At 41.2% G+C, this 24,889-nt stretch overlaps 2 protein-coding genes across 2 annotated transcripts; both read left to right on the forward strand.

Moving 5' to 3' along the window:
- Positions 1-1,176: 1,176 nt before the first annotated feature.
- Positions 1,177-5,519, forward strand: LOC136676040 (gamma-crystallin N-A). The gene is made up of 4 exons (XM_066652892.1): positions 1,177-1,293; positions 3,272-3,520; positions 3,691-3,836; positions 5,240-5,519. The coding sequence occupies exons 1-4, from the start codon at positions 1,273-1,275 to the stop codon at positions 5,373-5,375; spliced, it is 552 nt and encodes a 183-aa protein (XP_066508989.1). The 5' UTR covers positions 1,177-1,272; the 3' UTR covers positions 5,376-5,519.
- A 2,778-nt stretch (positions 5,520-8,297) lies between these two features.
- Positions 8,298-23,045, forward strand: LOC136675847 (activin receptor type-2B-like). The gene is made up of 11 exons (XM_066652621.1): positions 8,298-8,739; positions 13,612-13,819; positions 14,304-14,413; positions 14,588-14,739; positions 14,996-15,139; positions 15,399-15,542; positions 16,738-16,883; positions 17,013-17,127; positions 17,323-17,461; positions 17,657-17,787; positions 20,282-23,045. Exons 1-11 carry the CDS (start codon positions 8,688-8,690, stop codon positions 20,483-20,485), a joined length of 1,545 nt encoding a protein of 514 aa, XP_066508718.1. The 5' UTR covers positions 8,298-8,687; the 3' UTR covers positions 20,486-23,045.
- Positions 23,046-24,889: the final 1,844 nt, after the last annotated feature.

Below are 24,889 nucleotides of genomic sequence, written 5' to 3' on the forward strand. Positions count from 1 at the left end.
GATAATGGATGGATGGATATCATGTTGTTAGGTGTTCAGTGATTCCTATCACTTTTACCACATTGACACTCTGCATGGACTCTAAAGGTATCTTATTGTATCTGGAACCAAGACATTAGCAGCAGGTCCTATAATCCCTTTAAGTTGTGAGGTGGGGTCTCTGTGGATCAGACTAGCTTTTGTAGCATGTCCTTCACCCAATCACATTGAGATCTGGGGGATTTACAGGTCAAGACAACACTTCAAAATCTTTGTCATGTTCCTCAGAACATCCCAGAAAAACTTTTACAGTGTGACATTGCAACAGGAAAATCCATGCTATCCCTGTTGCCTCTCAGTGGTTTTAATGTTGTGGCTCATAGGTGTATGTGTGTGCATGTATGGACATGTATATATGAGTGTGTATTTACTATCATATGCAAAGGTTTGCCCACAAGTACACGTCTGGATATTTTTTTATTATAATTTTCCTGTTTCATTGCTTCATTTAACATAAAGTAAAATACCTGGGCTAGTTAATACTCAGCAATAATACAGAAAACATACACAGGTAGAAAAGCACAGTAATAGTGTGTTATCTATGGAGGGCATGTTCACTAAGAAAATCAATAAACACATCATTTGCTCAGAGGTGCATGACCCTCTGCACGTGACTGTATCCTGCCTGTGCTGTCGGCAGATATGAATTTCAGTGTCCTTTTTTACCTGCAAAACTGCTGAACGTGCACACGGAAAATATTGCATGTAAACGATGCGCTGTGTTCAGGGTTTGATTTGCAATAATGCAGCATATTCATCGATCGATCCCACTGGGATGACTGTGTGTGCTCTGTGCTGATTGGCTGCAATGACACTTCACTATACCTCTGTTGTGCGGTATGTTGACTCCTCGTAACCGCGGCCCGGCCTGTTTTGAGCGTGCCCATGTGGTAGCTGTCCAAACAAACCCAAACAGGTGGTGGACCCTGTGTCCAGCGCGCTTGTCCAATGCTCTGAAACACGGCCAAAAACATTCGGCACATTGTCTAACCCCCTACAGCCAAATCCCAATATCAGCAGAGAGCAATGTAAGGGAAATTGTCCATGAGGCGAAAACCACTAAGCCCTCTATTATAGTGGCATTGTAGAGGCAGCCTTGCTATAGCCCACCACAGCCTATAGGCCATATATATCAGAGTGTCCAAATTTTCCCTCTGGTTGCTTTCTCTCTCTCCTTTTCTCTTTCCCTCTCTCTCTCTCTCTGTCGAGAGGATAGTCTGGACTGCGTTCAGGATGTCTCAGTATTCAGGGAAGGTGAGTAGTGCACTCAGATTGAGGAACATTCACAAAGTTGCAGAACGATCCACATTGACCTAGCATTAATAGTGTAAGAGCAATGTCTGAGTCTGTCTGAGCCGTGCACGTTTTAAAATCCGGCCTCTAATGACAGCTCTAGGATCAGTTTCCCCCTGTGATTATTCATTTAAATTGTCGTTTGCACAATCCTAGTAAAATGATTCGCTGTGTAAATCAAGAGGCCAGAGTTAAGCATCTTGGAAAACAAGTAGAACCTAAACTTTAAAATATGCCATTACTTTTGTACAGGTCACATTTATGTTTTCTTTTTTTCTCAATAAAATCAATTAAAAAAATAGTCAATGGTGCTTTAAAAATGTGAATTACAATATTGGCCTTACCCTCTGCACACAGCTGTACTAAATGCAAGCCATCCATACAATGTAAATCTCAGCAGTGCACATTATTAATTTCTAGCTACAAGGACAGTTTGGAGGTCAGTGTTTTTTAAATGCATTAAAAGGCATCAGTCACGATGTGTAATTCCTACTCTAACCTCTGTCTGAATATGGATAACATGGTTATGAGTGATGCATGTTTGCAGATATTTATGAATGCATATAATGCATCTTTAACCTCTATTGTCCTTTTAGACAAACTTTCATTTATTCATTTGTCTTTTTTAACCACTTCGTCCACGTCCATTCATACATTAACAGCTGTAACGTGGCTCAGACACCTTGGACACGCTGAGAATAACTGACATTTTACTTAAGCATATGTTGTTTTGTCATTATCTCCCTGTACTTTTTCATTTGGTGCTTAATCACATTTAAAGCAGGTGCTTTTTTTTACTAAAAATATAAATATAGCACTTCTACTTTTATTTGAATAACAGCTTGATTGTGTAGACTTTGGCCACTGCGGGGGGCGGGGGGTGTCCTCCAACTACATTAGTTACAGGACTGGTTCTTTTATCCCTATGATATCCCGCCCCGGCCTTTCTGCTGACATCAGCCCGATTATAATGCCTGGTATTTAATCAGGGCCTTCTATTATTGATAGCGAGAGTGAGTGTCTGTAACATGAAATTGCCCCACAAGCTGACTGCAGGAAATGATATGTTTATTATAGGAGTGAACTGTACGTGTGTTGACTTAGATTCTATGTTTAATTAAAGCTTTAAAGTACTGGTGGACATTACACATTCTTGCCACTTAGTGTGTGTGTGTGTGTATGTGTGAAACTATGTGCATGTAGGTTGTGAAGTGTTTCCTGACTCAAACTTCCTTCCATTGAAATATTATTTTGGTTGAGAACAGAACTCATACAGAGGAAACTAACCATCAATGTTTAACATTTTCCTTTAAAAAAGGAAAAATGATTGCCTCATGTCTCTAAGTGTTGTGTAGGGAGCCTCTGGCCCACCATCCATACACAGCTCTCTAATCATCTGTATATATTTCATATTTTTGCAATAGCTATCAGTTCTTTTGCAAAGAAAATGAGCTGAAAACCTAAAAGAACCTCCCTGTTTTCAATGAAAGGAATATTGAAAGCGAACACACACGTTATGCCACGCGACAAGGAACAGTACAGAGAACATGAAGGTTCTCAAGATTAGTCGGACTGCGCAGCAGGACACTGTGACAGGAATAAGTGTGGGATAAGTGTGTCTTTAGTGAATTGATGCTGCATTTTGAGACGTTTTTTTCCATGTTAGCTGTTAATGTAACCTCCAGATACCAATTACAAGCCTGTGTAGTGGCTGGAAGTAGGGGGAGTGACAATAGCTATAAGTGAATGCAAGGAACTGAAATTCTAGCCTGAACTTAGGACTTGAGGTAAAATTGCTGACCTTTTAAAACCAACAAAAACAAGCTTTTGCGTGTTCTCTTTTTCATTTTGCAACCACCAGAAGAGTGTGTGGGCACTCCCATAACAGGCAGGTCTGTAGCAATCATGCTAAAGCTAACGGCTAATCCTCTTTTTCCAGATAGTGTTTTATGAAGGGAAGTGCTTCACAGGCAGGAAGCTGGAGGTGTTTGGGGAATGTGATAATTTCCAGGACCGCGGCCTGCTGAACAGGGTCAACTCCATCCGTGTGGAGAGTGGAGCCTGGGTGTGCTTTGACCACCCGGATTTCAAGGGTCAGCAGTACATGCTGGAGAGAGGAGAGTATCCAGAGTTCCAGCGCTGGAATGCTCACAATGATCACATGGGCTCCTGCAAGCCAATAAAAATGGTGAGAGGTTCTAGAGCATCATTTGCAGAAGCAATCAGGCTATTTGGAAAGCAAAAACTGTCTGAATGTATGCCCATGGTTTTACTTCACATTTTACATATTGGTTTCATAACTGGTGTCTGTCTGTTGTTCTGTGTGTGTATCTCTCCCCCTCTCTCTTATTCTCCCAGCATGGAGAGCACTACAGAATACAGATGTATGAAGGTCCAGACTTCACTGGTCAGTGTGTGGAGTTGTGTGAAGACTGTCCTTTTCTCCAGAGCACTGGCCTCAGCAAGACCTGTGTCAACTCAATTAAAGTCTATGGAGATGGAGCGTAAGTCCTGTCACACAGGGTAGATAGAGACGTTGTGTTCATGTCACTAGTAAAGAACCAAGAATGAGGTGTTCGCTGTATATTACCAAACTTGACAATGCTGTTTTAACTATTTACACTAGGCAGTCCGTACTGTGCATATTTGACACCAAAAGTAAAGGTTGTTTGACTAGTGTTAGTGCTCCAACAATGGCAATGTTCAGCTGGACTCAGGCAGGGTATGGGTCTTTGTGGGTGCTAACCACACTCAAACATGGAACCTGAATGTGATATCATTTTTGTGACACTCACTGCAAACAAATATCATGTCAACGGGGACACTCTGGTCTACTCATAGACATATGGGTCTGTGACTGAGGTGCAGTGTTTGCTGGAAGTGTTTACAGAGGTTTTTGTTACAATTTGTAACTATTTGCTTCAGTAAAAATATCCTTATACATTCGGTACGATTGAAGGAAAATCACTGTGCTGTTTGATCGATTAATTTATAAGGCATTAGAGTGTCATTTATCAAAAATGAAAAGCCATAGTCTGGTGATGTAAGCGTGCTTGGGCTCTGAACATTAAACACCGTCTGAGTGCAGATCAAAGCGGGGTACAGAGATGGGGACCACCCTACTTCCACATGGTAGTTTCGACTGGGCCAGCCCTGTGTCTGAAATGACTCCGCTATCCTAGGGTGACCACACGTCCTCTTTTACCCGGACATGTCCTCTTTTTTAGACTTAAACAAATGTCCGGGCGGAATTTCACAAACTTTTTGTCCCCTACTCTGATTGGTTCGCTTGAGTGAGAAAGGGGCGTGGTGAAGTAGCCTAAAATCTTCTGATTGGACGGTCTGACTGTAGAGCTACAGTTATTGGTCGATAACCTTCTCTGTAAACATTTAATTGGTCAGTCTGCACGTCAGTAGTCCTTGTTTACGTCAGGCAAAGCTCATGTACCCACCCTCATCTCGAGCAGCTGTGCCGAAACGTAAATGTAAGTCCTCGGATGAATTAAAAAAGAAATTCCCATGTTTTGTGTAGCAGATAAAGGTGTAAAGGATCTAAAAGCACACATAGGTTCAGCTAAGCATAGAACGGCACCCACCCACGCACCTCCCAATGTTTTTTGAACACTTCTACAAAATGACAGAACCCTAAATAATGCACTATATGGTGATTAGCATAACATTTAGCCACTGTACTACAGTCTAATTTGCTGTTTCTCTTCAGCTGGGTGCTATACGAGGGAATATGTTTGAAGTAAAATTCACTTTTTAGCTGTTTATCCATGTTCTCTGCTCAGGTGCTGATTTATGACGTGTCAAAGTTCCACTCTCCGTACATGGAAAATCCTTGAAATATATTAGCATAATAATATAAGCCACAAAAATAATCTAACTTGCTGTTTGCCTATAGCTGGGTGCTGTATGAAGAGCCAAACTACCGTGGACGTATGTACATTGTGGAGAGAGGAAACTTTGGCAGCCACATGGAATGGCAGGCTGAAAACCCCAACGTCCAGTCCATCCGCAGAGTGGCCAACTACTTCTAAACCTCCAAGACATGAGTTGCTAGCCTGATAAATCCAGCTAAATCAAACAGCAGATACAGCTAGCAAAAGCTACAAACTCCACACCATAGAACAGTTATGGTCTCATCAAACTGGACATGACACAAATATACTTAAGATTTTAATCTCTGCAATAAAGCTGTAAATGAGTAAAAGAACCTAAGAGTTGCTTTGTCCAATATTTGTGTTTTTGTGTGAAAATGTTTGAACGTCAGAGAAGTCGTTTCTCCAGAAATTTGCTCAGGGAAATCATTCAGTTTCACAATATGCTTCTGATCTATTTTAACTCTGTACTTTTGTCATATCCTGAGGAACAGCATTTTGTTAAATTTCCTCATATGTCTTTTTCTTTCACTTTTCTTACGTTTGTGACTGTTGCGCTGCTCAGACGTTAACAGGCATCTCCTGTAAGACACTGGCGTTGGGCAACAGTTGGCACAGATAAGCTTTAACACGGTTAGACAGGCCTTTCCTTGGCCTTATCTCATAGTGTCTAGTCATGGATTACAGTTCTGTAGCTTTATCATACTCTATTCCATCAAACTGACATTAGTCATCAGATGCATTTCTGTACTGAATCCTGACCTCTTTCTTTAACAAACATTGAATCATTGGTCATTAGAGACCTTTTACAACACTCAGTGAGACATTTTAAAAGCAGATGCTTTATGCCCAAATGTGTGTTAGTAACACTGACACTGCTCTTATGTAATCAACCAGTCAGTGCTAGTCCATATAAATGTTTCTTTGAAGACTGTACTATAGCAAGTACAGGCTTTGCCCACAAATGTGCAATTTGCTGTGTTGGACAAGCTAATACAATCCAACACCTTATGATTGCTTACATCTTAAAACAATTATAAGATACTCCTAAATGAGTACATGACATTATCAAGCTTGCCACATTATACCTGGTGGTTAGCTGATAGTTTCTGGTGCTCACCTACACCTTTTCCAAAATGCCATAGTTCTACCTTCCTCTGTGTAAAGACATGATGTGCCATATCAAGAACCCATTACTGACAAACAAGAAGAATATCTGCAGATCAAAGAAAGAAGCTGCTGATGTTCGCAGAACAATGTACTGGTTAGAGCCCAGACCCCAACATCAATAATGCAACCAATGTCTATGACTGAACTTTGTATCTGAGCATGACTCATGCAAAATACTGTAACGTAATAAAATTAACACACATAAATGGTGATTTTATTATAGTGCCTGTATGAATTTTACAGGAAGTCAAACGCTCAAGAACATAAGTCTATTCATATGAGCCGCAAGAACAATACACATATAACAACTAATACAATATAGGCAGCAGGTCTTTTAGAAAATGGTAATTGAAATTTTGGTGATAAATTTCAACTTAAGATGCAATTTTGATATTTGTTCAGATACTTTCATTTGTAAAAAAAATGTTACTTAATTGTGGGTTTAGGCTTCTCTGTCCCCTCTGGATATGACTCCTGCGTTCACTTCTTTGGGGGAAACAGGGAGAGCCTTTGTATGAGTGAGGAGGAGAAAGCGAATATGCCTGAATATGTGTGTGTGTGTGTGTGTGTGTGTGTGTGTGTGTGTGTGTGTGTGTGTGTGTTGTGTGACAGCTGAGCTTGTGGGGGTGTTGGGGAGAAAATGGCCTTCTCCTCTGAAGTTTTGTCTCAGAGGAGCTGAGGGACAAAGCCATGACCTTTTGGGGCAGTCCATGCTGGGCCTTCCCTTGGCCTTTGTGCTGCTAATAGTGAAGCAACTCAATTAAGCAACTTATTAAACTCCTGCTCCGGGTGACTGTGAGGAGTGTGGTGTGTTCTCCCTGTGTCTGCGTGGGTTTCCTCTGGGTGACTGTCTGTAAGGAGTGTGGTGTGTTCTCCCTGTGTCTGCGTGGGTTTCCTCTGGGTGACTGTCTGTGAGGAGTGTGGTGTGTTCTCCCTGTGTCTGCGTGGGTTTCCTCCGGGTGACTGTCTGTGAGGAGTGTGGTGTGTTCTCCCTGTGTCCGTGTGGGTTTCCTCCGGATTCTCCGGTTTCCTCCTACAGTCCAAAAACACACGTTGGTAGGTGGATTGGCGACACAAACCTGTGAGTGAATGTGTAAGTGTTTGTGTGTGTGTGTGTGTGTGTGTTTGTGTGTTGTCCTGTGAAGGACTGGCGCCCCCTCCAGGGTGTATTCCCGCCTTGCGCCCAATGATTCCAGCTAGGCTCTGGACCCACTGCAACCCTGAACTGGATAAGGATACAGATAATGAATGAATTAATAAACTCTTATTATTTTGTTATATTCATTAAGCTATTTATTACTTTGATTTAAAAAACTGTACAAAAAATTGTATGTAAAGAAACCTAAAGAAGTTCAGATTCCACAGTATTGGTTAAATATAAATATCATGGATTTTTCATGGTAAATAATAATACTCTCTTTGGGAAAATCACTTTGTAAATATTTAATTCTGAGAATGTTTCCTGCTTTAGTTTTCACCGTTCACTACTTAACATTATGTCTTCTAAAAATAAAATACACAAATCTTGTTAGATGATCTGAGAAAATTACAATTAAATCTGCAGCTCGAAAGCCCTTCCCTGCAAATTGACAGGATTGGTTCCTTAGGTTTATGACATAACAAACCCCACCTGTCTGAATCCACCTGTGTTTGGAAAACAGCCGTTTCAATTTGACCCCTTTTTGACACAATATATCTTCTAGCATAAAACACCTCATGGCCATTTTATGAAGATTAAACACTTGGATTTCCGTTGGAGGGAGTCTTTATATAGTAACTGCTTTTAATGAATCAGTGCTGTAGTAGTGTGAGTGGGTTTGTTGTTTAATTGAGAAAATTCCCGTGTTGTGATTGGTCGCCTCTGGAACATCCGGGTCCCTGCGCTACTCTTCTCTCCAGTCTGGAGCCATTTTGGCTGAGGTTCAGTTTTTCTCGTGGTAAACTCCGCTCCCGGAGCCTGAGGGAACTGAGAGAAACAGGCACTCGGCGTGGACTTAGCCCGATAAACAAACACTGTCCAACACCGGCTCGGAGTCTCAACAGTTCCGCAGATATGAGACTGCGTGTCTGTGTGGGATTAGACCGTGTTTCTGGCTGTGTGAGGGAGCCGGAGCGGCGCTGCTGACAAACTCGTTGTTTTTGTTGTGGAGCGGAGCGGTGGGGAGTCGGAGGCCGAGGGCCGTTTGTTTGCGCTCCCATGTGTTACCGCTCTTTCCCCCTGCTGTTTTCTTCGTAAATGCTTTCCAAAGGAGAACAGGGTAAAAGACAGAGTCTTGCTCGGATCTCTCTCGCTGAAGGACTATGTTCGCTCGCTGGCTGACGCTTGCACTTATTCGGGGAAGTTTGTTGGCAGGTAAGACCTCAGAAAGAAAGTGGTTTTGTGACATTTACGTTAACAGTTAAAGATACACGACTCAATATCAGTCATGACCGAGTTCTCAGAGTCCTGCTTGGGCGAAACAAACTGAACTGGGATAGATATATGCTTTAATATTAATAAAAGCCTACAGGAAACAACACGGTGTCGGTGAAGTTGGCTTGTTTTCAGCTTTTCTCATAGAAAACCATGGAGGAGTATGTCCACACCCCCCTAGTTCAGTCTTACAAGCTGTTTTGCGTTAAAAGGTGGTCTGTATCTCTTACATCACATAAGGGGGATGGAACGTTTGGATACAGAGTCCAATTCAACCTGGTATTTTGTCCGTTGTTGTGTATTTTCTGTTCCTCCTCGTGATGTTCTCAGACCCGTGTCCAGAGCTCTGTTCCTTCTTTGGTCACTTGGGGGTTTCAGTTAATCTCAGCTAAAGTGGTGTGTTGTACTCTGTAGTCTTTTTAGAGCAGCCACGCTGACAAACTGTCTTCACACAAAGGAAAGAGTTGAGAGACATGCCATGAACAGCTGCTTCGAACACGTTCCGCGCTGCAGCCTGTAGGTGGCGCACTTTTGTTTGTGGTTTCAGGAAAGCAGGCTTTGTGCACATTCACACATGTTGGAAAACAAACGGGATTAGTAGTGTTTTATAAAATATTTAATTTTTCAACAACGTGGGTCCTGATTTATCTGAAACTCTGTACAGTTTTGTAGGTCTCCATTTAACACTTATTACAGGCGTTTATTCATAGGGATATCTTTGCTGGAATATAGCACAAGGCTTCTTATGATATTGAATATTGTCAATAAACACAGCATTCTCATATTTAATTTAGCAATAATAAATTCGGTTAATATTTTCTCCTTCAATACGTTTACGCTGGGAATACAAATTTGTCTTCTTCCTATCCAACTTCTTTTGATTAAATATTTTGTGTGGCAAATTCATTAAGGGATTTGTTTAATATAACAGAGCCAAATTCATTCGTTATCTGTAACCCTTATTCAGTTCAGGGTCATGGTGGGTACAGAGCCTACCCGGAATCATTGGGGCGCAAGGCAGGAATACACCCTGGAGGGGGCGCCACACACATTCACTCACACCTACGGACACTTTTGAGTCTCCAATCCACCTACCAACATGTGTTTTTGGACTGTGGGAGAAAACCGGAGCACCCGGAGGAAACCCATGCAGATACAGAGAGAACACACCACACTCCTCACAGACAGTCACCCGGAGGAAACCCACACAGACACAGGGAGAACACACCACACTCCTCACAGACAGTCACCCGGAGGAAACCCACGCAGACACAGAGAGAACACACCACACTCCTCACAGACAGTCACCCGGAGGAAACCCACGCAGACACAGGGAGAACACATTCAATTAGGGAGTAAATTCAATAAGGCTTGAGCCATCTGCTCCAGTGAAAAATTATACTAAAAGAACGTACTAAAACTCTCGTCCTGCAGTTCTTTTGAGCAGTGTTTTGACATGTTCGGTTTGTTTTCTTCGTTAATAGGATGATTTATGCATTGTCAAACACGAGGCACTTTCTTAGTGTAATTCCTAAATGTAGTAATTTGAAATCTACTCTGGAAACTGCTTCTTGTGTAAAGCAGAGAGTTGAGGAATCCCTTCAAAACAAAAGAGCTTTTGATGCCTTATACACCAGCGGCTCTACATCAGCTGGGATGTGGTGAAGTAATCTGGATCAAGGGGCTGTAAGACTCCACAGGGGGCTGAAACTTGCATATACAGCCCCTACACCCTCACTCTCTTTTGTGTGTACATGAGTGTAGAGCAGGAGGGAGTGAGATATAATTGGAAAGGGTGGGGGTCGTGGCCTGAGGCTGATTTTGTAATTTGCTCTCACCATGTGACGACCTGTATCAGTAACAAGAGCAGTAGAGCAGGGGAAATCTGAAGTAGGGCTACATGATATGGACGCAGTACTAGTATTGTGAGTGTATTGTTGCATAGTGCCGTTGATTTCTGGAGGTTAAAACAACATTCAGGTGACGTGGTCATAGACGGACACACGTTATTTGGGTCAAAAATCCTTATATTCCTATGTTAAATCACATAAACATAAAGATTCTTCAAAACACCCACAGAAACACAGCTTGAAAAATGGTTTGTTAAATAGACTGAAGAGAATGGGCCACAATTATTTGAGGGAAAATTAATTACCTTGATATTAGCCGTGTCAATGTTACTGTTAGGGCGGCACGGTGGTGCAGCAGGTTAGTGTCGCAGTCACACAGCTCCAGGGACCTGGAGGTTGTGGGTTCGATTCCTGCTCCGGGTGACTGTCTGTGAGGAGTGTGGTGTGTTCTACCTGTGTCCGCGTGGGTTTCTTCCGATTTCCTCCCACAGCCCAAAAACACAGGTTGGTAGGTGGATTGGCGACTCAAAAGTGTCCGTAGGGGTGTGTGTGTCTGTGTCCCCCTGTGAAGGACTGGCGCCCCTCCAGGGTGTATTCCTGCCTTGCGCCCAATGATTCCAGGTAGGCTCTGGACCCACCGTGACCCTGACAGACACTCCTAAGTTTTAGGTTATCATTACCACTCATAGTTAAAAACTACATTCACTGCTTCTTATCCCACTTTCAAGCCATTGGACAAGTGTCAACCCAAAGAGGGTGTGTTCCCACTTATGACTCTTGCTTCCTGTCAATGTTTCTTCCTTGTGCATCGAGGACGTTTTTAGTTGTTACTGTCGCCCTTGGCTTGCTCAAAGGAGGCTTGGACCTGGATGTATGTAAAGCTGTTTTGTGAAATGTGCCATGTACATAAAATCTGATCAATACATTTGATTGACACCAGCGGTCACTCATGACACCCCCGTTTGATGTCACATGTTTGTGTGTACAGCATCCAGCTCTACACTTCAGTTTTCTTTAAATTATCTTTGTATATATTAAAGATGAAGCATATGGAGGAGGAAAAAATGAAATAGCAGTTATGAACTTCCCTTTCTTAATTTGGGCGACACAGATTTGGGAATAAAAATGAAAAGCTAATATGACACTTTCGACTCAAGGATAGACCCCTCAGTGTTTGTATCTGCTCAAAGCTATTTTTGGAGCCAGTATATTTGTTTTACAACTCATTTATATACAGTATAGAAAACCTTAGCTTGCTTTGTTATGCTGTTGCCATATCACTTGCTGCCTGCCAAAGTAATGACTACAGTCGGAAATTGATGGTGCTCTGTTGCTTTCTACTTAGAGTTACAGGGTCAGATTTGGAAAAAATAAGACAAATTAACCATGCAAAATACTGGCAAATCACAATGAATGTTTTTAGCTAGTTGGACATCATAAATGAACATTTATTAACATGAATCTCTTATTACCAAATTATGGTTGACATTTAAAAACACCAACTTAAAAGTCACTAATACAGATATATGTAACATTAATGACGATATGTAGCAGGCTGACAGCACATTGTGATGGGCTTTCAACAGTCTTCCTTCTTTCAAGGTGTGTGTGTGTGTTTTGGTGGGGTAAGGAGGGGGACTAAAAAAAACAGGGTAGGTGGTTAGTGGAAGAGATTACCACTTTGGGGGATGGGCTGCAGTCGGCTATATACATACATAAGACTTAAAGAGACAGAGCATGAATTTTATTTTTTAAAAGATTATACTGTATTCTGTCTTTGAATGGGTTTCGGTTAATTTCCAAATATTTTTCTCATGTCACTGAAATCATAATCCTTTGACAAATTGCAGTTAATCTGAAGGTTTCTTCCTTTCACTCTTATAGTAGACCACCCGACGTAAACATGATCCGTGACCCAGTTCTCTGGGTGTATGTGTGCATGCGTATGTATGGGGGTGATCAGCCTTTAGCGTTCTTTTACTTTGTGGCTTCTCTACTGACGCCTCACACATCTGGATTTAATTGTGCTTTTTAAAGAGCTCCATATTGATATTCTGAGCCACTTTTGGTAATTCAAATCTGAAGGGTTACATATGGTTCCTGGTGTTTGTTGAACATGTGTGCTTATGTTATTTTACTGCCAGCTAGGATTTAATGACTTGTTAAACATCTCTTGAGGTTTTATTGAAAAGGATCTTGAAATTTGAATGGTCCCTCAAAGGAGGTGGTTGACAGGGTTTTTTTTTTTTAAACATAATATAAAAGTTAATTTTATGTGTAATTATCAGTCCTCTGTGAGATGTTGCTTGATCCATTTGTGTAGAGTATTATATTTAATTCAAAAGGTACTTTACAGCTGCCTCCAGATTCATTCATTTTTCATTCATTATCTGTAAGTGCTTCTCCAGTTCAGGGTCGCGGTGGATCCAGAGTCTACCTGGAATCATTGGGTGCAAGGCGGGAACACACCCTGGAGGGGGCACCAGTCCTTCACAGGGCAACACAGACACACACACTCACTCAGACTCACCCCTACAAACACTTTTGAGTCGCCAATCCACCTACCAACGTGTGTTTTTGGACTGTGGGAGGAAACCGGAGCACCCGGAGGAAACCCACACGGACACAGGGAGAACACACCACACTCCTCACAGTCAGTCACCCTGAGGAAACCCAAGCAGACACAGAGAGAACACACCACACTCCACACAGACAGTCACCAGGAGGAAACCCAAGCAGACACAGAGAGAACACACCACACTCCACACAGACAGTCACCAGGAGGAAACCCAAGCAGAAACAGAGAGAACACACCACACTCCACACAGACAGTCACCCGGAGGAAACCCAAGCAGACACAGAGAGAACACACCACACTCCACACAGACAGTCACCCGGAGGAATTATAATATTTGACACTCTTATTGCTAACACTAATCCATTTCTTGCACCATCCCCTCAGGTCCTGGGCATGGGGAGGTGGGCACCAGAGAGTGTGTGTATTATAATGACAACTGGCGGGCAGAGAGGACCAATCAGAGCGGCTATGAGAGATGCGAGGGAGAGAAGGATAAACGGCAGCACTGCTATGCCTCATGGCTCAACTCTTCCGGAGCTATCCACCTGGTCAAAAAAGGCTGCTGGTTGGATGACTTTAACTGCTATGACAGGTGCGGAGAAAACCATTCTTGTATCTTTCACTCATTTTTTTTAAAACTTTTTGATTAGCTCTGTTTGGCTGGATTTGTTTTACCTGGAAAAAGATCTGCAATGAACATTGGTATCTGTGAATTTTATCCAGTAGAGGTCTGCAACAACTTCAACTGTTTAGACAATCTGAGCAGAAGCAGAGTAATGTTGGCAGTGTTGTGTATAAAGTTTTTAAGAAGAGATCTGATACCATTTGAAAACATGATATTATTATTGATGTGCAGATAGATGTACTAGATGCTGCCCTCAGTATTTCAGCTCTACTTTTTCTGGAACTAGGGTCAGCGTGTCAGTCAATCAAACAGACCTCTCTTTTATTTTTTGTAGTAAATGATATGATTACTTGAAGATTCTTATTGATCCCTTTTCCAAACATCTCTTTATCTGCTCTAACCGTGTATGTTTGTGTCTGTTTTATGAATCCATATAAATGTGTGTGAGCAGACAGGAGTGTGTGGCCACAGAACAAAGCCCTCAGGTATTTTTCTGCTGCTGTGAAGGAAATTACTGCAATGAGAGATTTACACACATACCTGAGACCATCAGTTCAGGAGGTGAGATCAGACGCCAGGGAACACCATAAGAGTTGTCATATTTTAAACGACAAGTTAATCAAGGACAAACTCTTCCTCCAAAACCTAACCTGGTCTAAACAAGCCAGCAACTTTACTGGATGTAATATAGTATAACAAAAGTAATCCTCTATGTCGTTTTTTGTTTTGTTACAGTGAAGATCCAGCCTCCTCCAGCAGGTCCATCTCTGCTGGGGGTATTGGTTTATTCTCTCCTTCCGCTGGTTGTGTTCTCGCTGGCCTTGGTACTCGCCTGCTGGACCTACCACCAACGCAAACCTCCCTATGGTCATGTGGATATCAGCCAGGTTAGACAGCACTGTTAAAGCAGAAAAAACACCTTTACCTCTTTGTATGCTGGCAGGGATGGTGGTTTATGTTGTGTGTACCAGCTGCTTTTTAGTAAATGGAACAAGACCTTTGTTGTAGTAAAGACCACAATCAGCCAATGTATGTGTACATTGCTTAAGGCAGATTAAATGAAGAAAAATTAAATTGATATTTTTTGACTATATCTTTTTGTCTATTACAAACCACTTACCTTACCCCATTTCACTGTGTCAGGATGTGGGTCCTGCTCCTCCGTCTCCTCTGGTGGGTCTGAAGCCACTGCAGTTGTTGGAGCTGAAAGCCAGGGGGCGCTTTGGGTGCGTGTGGAAGGCCCAGCTTCTGAGTGAATATGTGGCAGTCAAGATATTCCCCATTCAGGTCAGAGCCCTTTATAAATCTGATCTAAACCTTTCAGCTCATTATTTCTACACCGTTTGAAACTGGCAACTGCCTTTTAATTTGTGTACGAAGATTAAAATATAGGTATGAGTGTATTAGTTACCACAGTGTTATTGTAATTGGGTACCAAGGAGTGCCATCTTTAACTGTGCGCCACAAAAGTAAAAACTATGCATTTGTAATCGATGTGGTCTGGGAATAAACTTGTGTAAAGTAATTTAATGTTTTGTGTGTACAGGATAAGCAGTCATGGCAAAATGAGAGAGATATCTACCTGACAGAAGGACTGAGACATGAGAACCTGCTACACTACATCTCGGCCGAGAAACGTGGAACTAACCTTCAGATGGAGCTCTGGCTCATTACGGAGTTTCACGAGAGGGTACGTTGTTTAATAATTCAGGGATGATTTCAAAACTCTGCTCTTCCTTCTGAACATTTCTGGAGCTTATTATTTTTAATTTCCTTATTGGGCTTTTTGTTCTTCTGGTACTTTTTTTTGATAGCTGATAATGTAATAAAATGTACTGAAAGTATTGATAAAATAACTTCTATGTATTTGTATTTTATTTAATCGTGCTGGTTTCTTACTACAATCTCAAAACAGAAAAGTTTGAAATATTTTAGATCATTTAACTTAACGGCGGCATGGTGGTGCAGCAGGTTAGTGTCGCAGTCACACATATCCGGGGACCTGGAGGGTGTGGGTTCGATTCCTGCTCCGGGTGACTGTCTGTGAGGAGTTGGTGTATTCTCCCTGTGTCTGTGTGGGTTTCCTCCGGGTGCTCCGGTTTCCTCCCACAGTCCAAAAACACACATTGGTAGGTGGATTGGCGACTCAAAAGTGCCCATAGGTGTGAATATGCGAGTGTGTGTGTTGCCCTGTGAAGGACTGGCGCCCCCTCCAGGGTGTATTCCTGCCTTGTGCCCAATGATTGCAGGTAGGCTCTGAACCCACCGTGACCCTGAACTGGATAAGCACTTACAGATAATGAATGAATGTATACCCAATGTTTTGCAGTGTACACTGATTTGTAAATATGTCAATTTTTACTGATAGTTCTGGGTAGCACAGCTTGACAATATAATTTCCCCTCGTCAGTGATCTTGTTGGTTTGTGTTTGAAATATGCCTCTTTCATTTTTAAAATCAAACTACCAATCTAGATAGATGTTAAATTTTTTGAGTAACAGTTTGTCTATAAAAGTGGACCACAGCTTGTTACACAGTTAAAAGCCATGATAGCAGCTTCCTAGAAACCATATTTTTCCTGTTCTCAAGGTAGTTAAATGCCTGTTCACTGGTGGTGTTTAATTCTCTCGTCTTCTTTCTGAACTTATGAATGTCAGGTCATTTACTCTGTTGTTTAAACTTACAGGCAATGTTGCAGTCTGTTGTGAATGCTACAGATGTTTTGTCTGGGAATGTCTGAACACGTTAGTGTGAATACCAAGCACTGGTTTTTAAGTTTCCTCTTTTGTATGAAACCCAAGGGACAGTGATTCTTCTGTATTATCCAAGGTTTCTGCTTGTGATATTAATACTGTGATACATTTTGCATGTGTGTTTGGTTGTAGGGCTCTCTGACTGATTATCTGAAAGGAAATGTAGTGAACTGGACAGAGCTGTGCCGTATCGCTGAGAGCATGGCCAGAGGCTTGGCTTATCTACATGAGGATTTGTCCTACAGACTGGAGAAACCTAAACCTGCAATTGCTCACAGGTACCCAGCTACACTCTTTCTGAACCCATGTTTAATAAGCCCCCAAAATCAAAATGTAACATCTTTTGATTATAAGCATATGTTTATCCTATGGGTCTGAAAAGTACCTCTGCTCTTTCTCCTCTGCAGGGATTTTAAGAGTAAGAATGTGCTGCTAAGGACAGAATTGACTGCTGTCATTGCAGACTTTGGTCTGGCTGTCCGCTTTGAACCAGGGAAGCCACCAGGAGATACTCATGGCCAGGTAAAATTGTCAGAGAAGAGTTAGACCTGAAAATAGTCGATTCAGTAGTTGCATTGTTATTGTTTGTTGAATTCTGCACCTACTGTTCACAATGTCTTTGGATTCTTACTGCTTTAAGCTGAGATTACGGCAACTCATTTATCATAAACTACTAGAAACAAAGCAATCCTATTTTTGGTCTCTTGTCGGCTGCAGGTCGGTACAAGGCGCTACATGGCTCCAGAGGTGTTGGAGGGGGCCATTAACTTCCACAGGGATGCTTTTTTAAGGATAGATATGTATGCTTTGGGGTTGGTGGTCTGGGAGCTGCTGTCCCGCTGCACTTCAACTGATGGTGAGTATTTAGTGTTTTAGTGTTATACCTCTGGTCCTAAAGATTTCAAACTGTTAGAGACTGTTTCAACTGTTGTTAACAATTTTATTTATTTATTTATTATTGCTTTATTGGGTTCCTCCTTTAGTTTCTTTTAGATTATGTCTATTCTGTTATTTAGATGGCTGTAATGTGCTGTCTCTGTTCTGTTTTCAGGGCCTGTGGATGAATACCTGCTCCCGTTTGAGGAGGAGATTGGCCAGCACCCATCTCTGGAGGATCTACAAGACCTGGTGGTCCATAAGAAAATGAGGCCTGCCCTGAAGGATTGTTGGTTTAAACATCCAGTAAGGATATTGTGTTTTTATTGCCCTTAAGTCTGTGCAACACCACAGGAACCAAACCAACCAAATAAACCTGGTGCTTTAAAAGCCTTCTTACATGGCTTTGCTAAAGCCCAGGTGCATGTGCTCAGTGGCCGAGGACCAATCAAGCTAATGAACTGTTCCCAAATCAGGGTTGTGAAGTTGAACACTAGTAGTAATTTGTTTTTATTTTTTTTTTTCCTTTTTGCAATGGTTTGTTGTCAACTGAGGATCACTGTATTATTCTGTTGTAGTGTATGTTGTGTATACACTGTAATATATATATATTGTGTTTGTAGTGTTTGACCTTATTCAAACTCTTCTGATTACTGACGTTTGGACTAATGATAATAATTGTTATTATTATGATTGACTTAAATGACAAAAACATTAACAAGTAGTTAGAGAATGAATACCGTCATCGCTACGTGAGTTCTTCAGGATTTTCAGACTTTTAATGAACAGACTCCACACACTGTTATTTCAAATAATGGAAATATTTTATTAAAAGGAAAAAAGAATATTTACTTAACATAGCATAATCTTAGGAATTCTCACTGGATCAACGCAGGTCAAACTAGTTCGAATTTAAAGATAGGCTAGGCGATATGACTTGACTAATGTGTTACTAAATGAGGTTTAATTAATGTATAAATTTATCAAGAGACTTAATTAGGCATCAGCTTCTGAAAAGTGAGTAAAGTTTGCTTCTTACTCTTTTTGCCTTTTTCACCGAGCCGTCGGGTCCCGCAGTTTCAATCTCCGTTCTCCGGGTTTTTGCTTCATATCCTCCCCGTGTCGTCGAAGGTAGGCTCGCTGGAAAGGGGATTCCTTCCAGTTTGAGTCGGACACTCTTGGCCTTAGACGGGGTGACGTCAGTCTGGGGGATTCCCTTCACGGAGAACTACTGGCCTGTCCCCTGAGAAAGGGGGGGCGTCTCAGAGTCGTTAGCTCGTTACTCGAGTCTCCAGAAGCGCTATCAACTAATCTCAGGGGTGATATCTTATTCTGGCCAAAATAAGTTTCACCTGCTTTGACCAGTCGTGAGATTAAACTTAGATTGGGCGATCGAACACAAACACAATAAAAAGAAAAAAGATTAGAGTTACTCAACGTTACTTGTAGTTTCTGTATCACACTGCTAGCTAACACAAGACGTCTCTTGGAAGCTGAGTGAGGTCCTTTTAGAGTCTTTGATTCGTTTCGTCGACGTAAGGAATAATGAAGAGCGTCGCACTTGAAGAGAGTGAGCGCAACGTCAGGAGGTCGCCGGAGAGCGGCAGAAGGGCGAGAAGAGGAAGCGAAGGGCGGAAGCTAGAGCGTAAGAGTTAAGAGGCCGACAATTGGGCGTGACCGCGCCACCTCTGAAAAGAGAGTGCCCGGCTCACGCCCAATTGGGAGGTATCCTTCCTTTGATTGGATCCTGGTTCTGAGGCTCACGTGACTTGCTTCACGTTTCAGAGAGAGAGAGAGAAAAGATTCACGCATACACAAAAATTACTTATACATTTTTGTGGTATAGCACAATGAGTGTCCTGGATTATTAATATCAAACATCTACGTATATATATCTTGGGTATTTTACGATTACATCCCACTACAATATTATGCTAGAAGATACTAATTCGTTTTCTTAATCAGAGCCAGAAACTTTCTTTCATGATTGAAACAGTAATACACATCACTTCATTGGTTGGTAGACGTTCACCTGAGAATAACAAGGGGGTGACATTAATACATATTTGCATAAAACATGTTCATAAACACTCGTTGCGTTCGGTATGCATTTAGAAGTCAGCAGGGCGAAACATGATTTCGCAAACGTCCACTTGGGGTCGCTGTTGGTCCATGCCGTTCGTCCTGTGCGGGTGGGTTAACAGGAGTTCAGACCGAGGTCACCCCTGTTAGCCATCTGTTGATTTTGCATACGATAAGGTTTGCCATCTTGACGCCGCTCGTCATAAAACTGGATTGTTAATCATAGTTATTCACCACTTTGTTTGATCTTCTTTTTGCCTAAGAGCATCATAAACTGGGTTTGTTTTCTTTCCATTTCTGAAGACGACGGAGGGGGTCACTGGAAAGTGTCCTGCTCAGTCTTTGATGTGTGGGGGGGGGGATGCAGGGTCCTGTCCCAGGAAATCCTTATCAAAGAGGGAGAGTCTTTTCATTCAGAACCTTTCATTTCTTTATTCGATCCATACTCCACTACACTGTGATAGAAATATTAGTAGAGAATACATGACAGGATGGGACAAGATGTCCACAATGCAAGCATGTCATTATATTAACTGTTCAGTATTTCTATGACCATTAAAAAAAAATAGTAATTGGAAGTCTCATATAAAACGTTATTTAATATTGCCAATAAATTAAATCTGTGTTGATTTTATTGACAACTCGTTTTATTTTTTTTGTCATTATCTTTGTTGTTTTGGTAGTGGTGTAATCTCTTTCTCTGTCTCTGATATCTCAGGGTTTGGCTCAGATGTGCGAGACAGTGGAAGAATGCTGGGACCATGATGCTGAGGCTCGTCTTTCCGCTGGTTGCGTGGAAGAGCGTATTGTGACCATCACCAGGGCGACCGGCACCTCCAACACTTCTACCTCCGAGTGCCGGGTCTCCATGGTAACCTCGGACAGTGACTCAGAATTGCCACCAAAAGAGTCCAGCACTTGACTCTCAGCCACTAAACCAGGAACTTGACCACTTCACCATGGTCCTGTTTCCATAACAACTGGACAGACCTCTTCAGTAATAATGTGAACTCTGCTGCTGTTCTCATCTTCACGACTTTTTCCTCTGGATGAGTTAAGGGTTGCTTGTTTTGTTTTTTTAGTTAGCTTTTTTTTTTTTTTTTTTTTTTCATGGACTTATTCGGTCAGTTTACAAGCCTCACACTATCTGTCTACTGTATTCCTCTTTTTGGAAAGCACAAACACAACGATAAAGCTGACACCTCGAAGTGTGTCAGAACCTTCAGGTCACCACTTGGAAGTGCTGTAGCATTAGCACACGTTACCTCATCTGTTTCTTATTGTATTCTAGGCTTTTATTTTAAAGTGACTTTTTTGTTTTATTTTATTTTTTTTAAACGTAATCTGCCTTCACTCCACAAATACCTCCATTCAAGGGACTCCACTTGTGAAAACCACATTCCTCATGTGTCGTGTTGGATTAGCCATTGATCTGGCAAATTCGAGGGGGAAGTTAAAGACTGTTACTGAAAACTGATCTTCCACTGGAGAGAGAAAGTGTTCATACCTCTCTTTTTACTCAGTGATTTATTGTTTTTTTTGTATGTCTGTGTCTCGACACATTTTATGGAACAGTGGATTTTCAGAGAGAGAGAGAGCAGTTGTCAAAAACACTGGAATTGTAAGGCAGCAGGACTGTTTTGTTTTCTTTCAGTGTTAGTATATCAACATTTTAAGAGAATTAGGTTTATTTTAGCTGATCCTCTGCTGATTTCAAGCAGATTTCTACCATGTATTCAGAGGTTATGTTAGGTCCCGCATAGGGTTCCCTGACCCTGCTGGTCAGCTGAACACGAGTAGTATCTACAGGTTAGGAAACTGTTTGTGGCACAAAGGATAAATGACCTGATTTCATAATGCGGCCGCGGATTCACCCCAATAGGGCAGGGTCAGCTCAGAGCTCAGCTACGGGTCAAGATTTGATAAGTTAATGAGATTTATGCAGTCAGGTGCTGTGGAAATATTGAGCAATAGCATTGACACATCAGGATAAATGAGGGTGCTTTTGTTTGTGGTCTGTACACTACTCAGGTAAGTGTGTGTGTGTGTGTGTGTATAATATGGCTGTTTTTCTCACAAGTGTCTCATGAGCATAGCTAGCTTTGAATCTCTCACAGCTCTTAGCAATAGACCTTCTTTGTATGTTCAGATCGTTCACCTCTATCATATGCAATGACTCTGCCATGTAGCAAAGACTGAATGTCCAACAAGCTGCTGGGTACTTGGTGAAGGTGTGTATACTCATTGCTCCTTCAAAAACAGCTGTTCATTTTGATGTAAATGATTATGGATGACAATTGGCTTCCCCTTGCTCTGCTCCCAAAAGTACTGTACTGAGGTTGGATACGTTTTACCAAGTTCTGGGACAACTTCATTAACTGTCTTGGTTTTATATTGTGAGTTTTGTGGGGATGAATATTACATTTCAGTGTGATATGGAGCTTAAAACAGACTACCGTGATATTATTAGGTGATATGGGATTCCTGCTAAGCTTATCTAAAGTAATAGTTGTTATAAAAGCATTTACAGGAGGAGCCCTGGATGGGTCAGTTGAAAAGAAAGGACAGAGACGCCGAGTTCAGTGAAATATAACAAGTTCAACCTCATATATAAAGGTTGGTTTGTTTGTTGTTTATTTATTATTATTTTATTTGCTTTGTGGTAGAAATGTAATTTAATGTATGGCTGTTTTTTTTATGATTGAGATTTCGTTTTATATAATTTTAAAAAAAGCAGTGTTTCAGTTTCTATTTTATTTGATTTTTTTGTGTGTGCTCATAATGTATCCAATGTAAAGACAAGAGGTCTGTGTTTTTATTGCATAAGGAGTTGCCATGCAGTAGCAATTACATCTATTTTTTTTGTTATTATTATTAGTACATTTGATAAAAGGTGTAACCTACCTCATTTTAACCACTCTGGAATAATGGAGACCGTTTCCAAACCTTTTTCTCTTTCTCAGCTGTGTTTTTGATTGTATTTATGTGCTGTTGTTATATCTGTGTATACAGTAGCATTGTCCCTACTCTTTACCTGAGCCATTTCAGTACTCCTTTCAATTTCTGCTGACATCAGGGACTTGAATTTAAATATGAAGTACCGTAATTGTATGCAGGCTTGTGCCAAATTGTTTAAAGTGTTACCTGACCTTGACAGAGGTCAGCTGTTTTCAGGGCAGTTGCATTATAGTTCTTGGCCATTGAATCTGTACACTCCTAGCTAAGAAAAATGAAATAAAATGAACATTTAGGTGAAAGTCATGTAGGATTCTAGGCAAGACTGAGCACTTGTCTGAAGGGGCATATTTCATCATTTTGTAGTCTCTACTCAAATCCCCAGCCCTTTGTCTCACAAGCAAACAGGATATTACCAGAGGCAAAGGCGTTCTTGGAAAAAAAAATTTGTATGTTATGGAATTTGTTGTTGATTGCTGCTTGTGTCATTTTATTGTCTTGCCCTTTTGGGTCATTTCATGTTGTTTTCTGTTGCTCCGTTCAGTATTTCTTTGAATTAAATATAGCTTATTTCTAACATTTGAATCGTTTGCTCTCAGTGTTGGTCATTCGTCCTTTTTAAAGGCTAAGCACCACTTAATGGACCTCCATGAATATTTCACATTATTGTAGTTACTGACAGATATAAGTATGAATTAAAATGAAAATAGCAGCTTAATTTGCTTTAAAACTGACAATTTTATTAAATTGACGGAAAAACCCGAGCTCGCTACGGAAATTCTTGAACGCGACCGTGACGTCACTGGTGGACAACAGCTGAACAACGCCGCGGTAAAACACCGTTATGACTGACTGTTATGACAGTATCTAGCTAAATAACCAACATTATTCATGACAATAGCCTAGCAATAAGCTAAACTCAAATTTAGAGGTACCGTTATTCTTGTAAATGTGATCGAAGTCGAACTCGAATTCATCCGACACTATAAACCTCCGTAATGCAGCTACGTAGCCGAGTATAATCTGAGACACCGAGTTTAGCGAGTCAAGCTAACGTTAACTAACACCAACTAAAACAGGCGAAGTGAGTGTCCTTACCCTGTTTACCTCCATGTTACAGAGGCTCTTGAACACCTTTCGTTGGTGTCCTTACATGCCCATATTGTTGGAAAAGCGCCAGTGAAATGAGCTACAGATAACGGAGTGAGCGGATGGTCCTTTCCAAAGTGCCCGTTTAAAGTTGACAAATTTAGTCCATTTTCTGGATATTTTGGGATCTTTGGGCCATTTGTGCACAGATGTCCCACTGTACATTGAATGATTGCAGCCAACAACAACACACCTTTTCCTCATTTTGCATTAAATTAAGTGCAGCTTCTAGAGTTGTTGTCCACCATCTACGTCACAGGCAAGACGCCTATTAGAGTTTCCCAACACCGTTGAGGGGGGGAACCAACGGTCTTTTAAACCTTATTCCTTCAATTAGTAAGAAATAACATGTTTTCTGACTATCAATAAACACAAGTTAGGAACTCAAATTCCACTGTGTTTGGAAGACGCATCACAGCAAACAATTCTGACCCGAGGTTTCTCTAGAATGGAACATTGTTGATGGAAGTCCTTTAACTGAAGTTTTTTATACTCTTACTGTTGTAGATACCCCTCAACCCCTCCCTAACATGTCATTGTATATGATCAGAAACACCGATCAAATTATCTCACTGTCCTGTGGCTTTATGAAGAGAACTGTATGTAACTTAAGTTCTTTTTAGTGGCAAGTTCAGATGTGCACAAACTGACATTTTGTCCAGTCAAAGGTCTTTGTGGATTAAGTGGGTTGAGCTCATACTCTTGCAGTTAAGCTTTCGCGTTTCCTGGATTTGGCCGGAAATCCAATACTGTGTACAGCCTTTTAGCAAGTGGACCTTTCTGTGGACACTGCTGCATTTGTACACACTGCTCAGACCCTACTGAAGTGTTTTGTTTTTAGGACTGATCCCATTTTCTCAAAAATATAAAATCAAAATAGTAATTACTTTAGTAATAAGGATCTTTTTTTGTGTATTAACCTTTCTGCAAAATGATGAAAAAACCTAGCAATGCATCAGTAAACACTATCTACACACAGTGCACTGCTATTAGCGCCTTGGTTTTAAAAGTGTTCATTAAATACAGGGCATACCCTAGTGTTGAACACAAGAGGGCAGCATTGTTATGGTCTGAATTGTTTCATTCAAACCAGCGTGTTCTTTGACTGTGCAACTTAATAAATATTAATGTAATCTCCCTTTGTTTTCTTTACTGTTTCCACACCAGAAAAGAATGTATAATTCACAATGAATTCAATATTTATAATGAGACTGGGTGAGTG

The sequence above is a fragment of the Hoplias malabaricus genome, chromosome X1 (assembly GCF_029633855.1).
Source record: "Hoplias malabaricus isolate fHopMal1 chromosome X1, fHopMal1.hap1, whole genome shotgun sequence".
In the NCBI taxonomy this organism is placed as follows: Eukaryota; Metazoa; Chordata; class Actinopteri; order Characiformes; family Erythrinidae; genus Hoplias; species Hoplias malabaricus.

Bases quoted from the DNA above. Each gene is read 5' to 3' on its own strand.
- LOC136676040 (XM_066652892.1), top strand. From the start codon at position 1,273: ATGTCTCAGTATTCAGGGAAG. The intron at 3,521-3,690 runs GTGAGAGGTTCT...TTATTCTCCCAG, and splicing joins CCTGCAAGCCAATAAAAATG to CATGGAGAGCACTACAGAAT. The intron at 3,837-5,239 runs GTAAGTCCTGTC...GTTTGCCTATAG, and splicing joins AAAGTCTATGGAGATGGAGC to CTGGGTGCTGTATGAAGAGC.
- LOC136675847 (XM_066652621.1), top strand. From the start codon at position 8,688: ATGTTCGCTCGCTGGCTGACGCTTGCACTTATTCGGGGAAGTTTGTTG. The intron at 13,820-14,303 runs GTGCGGAGAAAA...GTGTGTGAGCAG, and splicing joins GACTTTAACTGCTATGACAG to ACAGGAGTGTGTGGCCACAG. The intron at 15,543-16,737 runs GTACGTTGTTTA...GTTTGGTTGTAG, and splicing joins TTACGGAGTTTCACGAGAGG to GGCTCTCTGACTGATTATCT.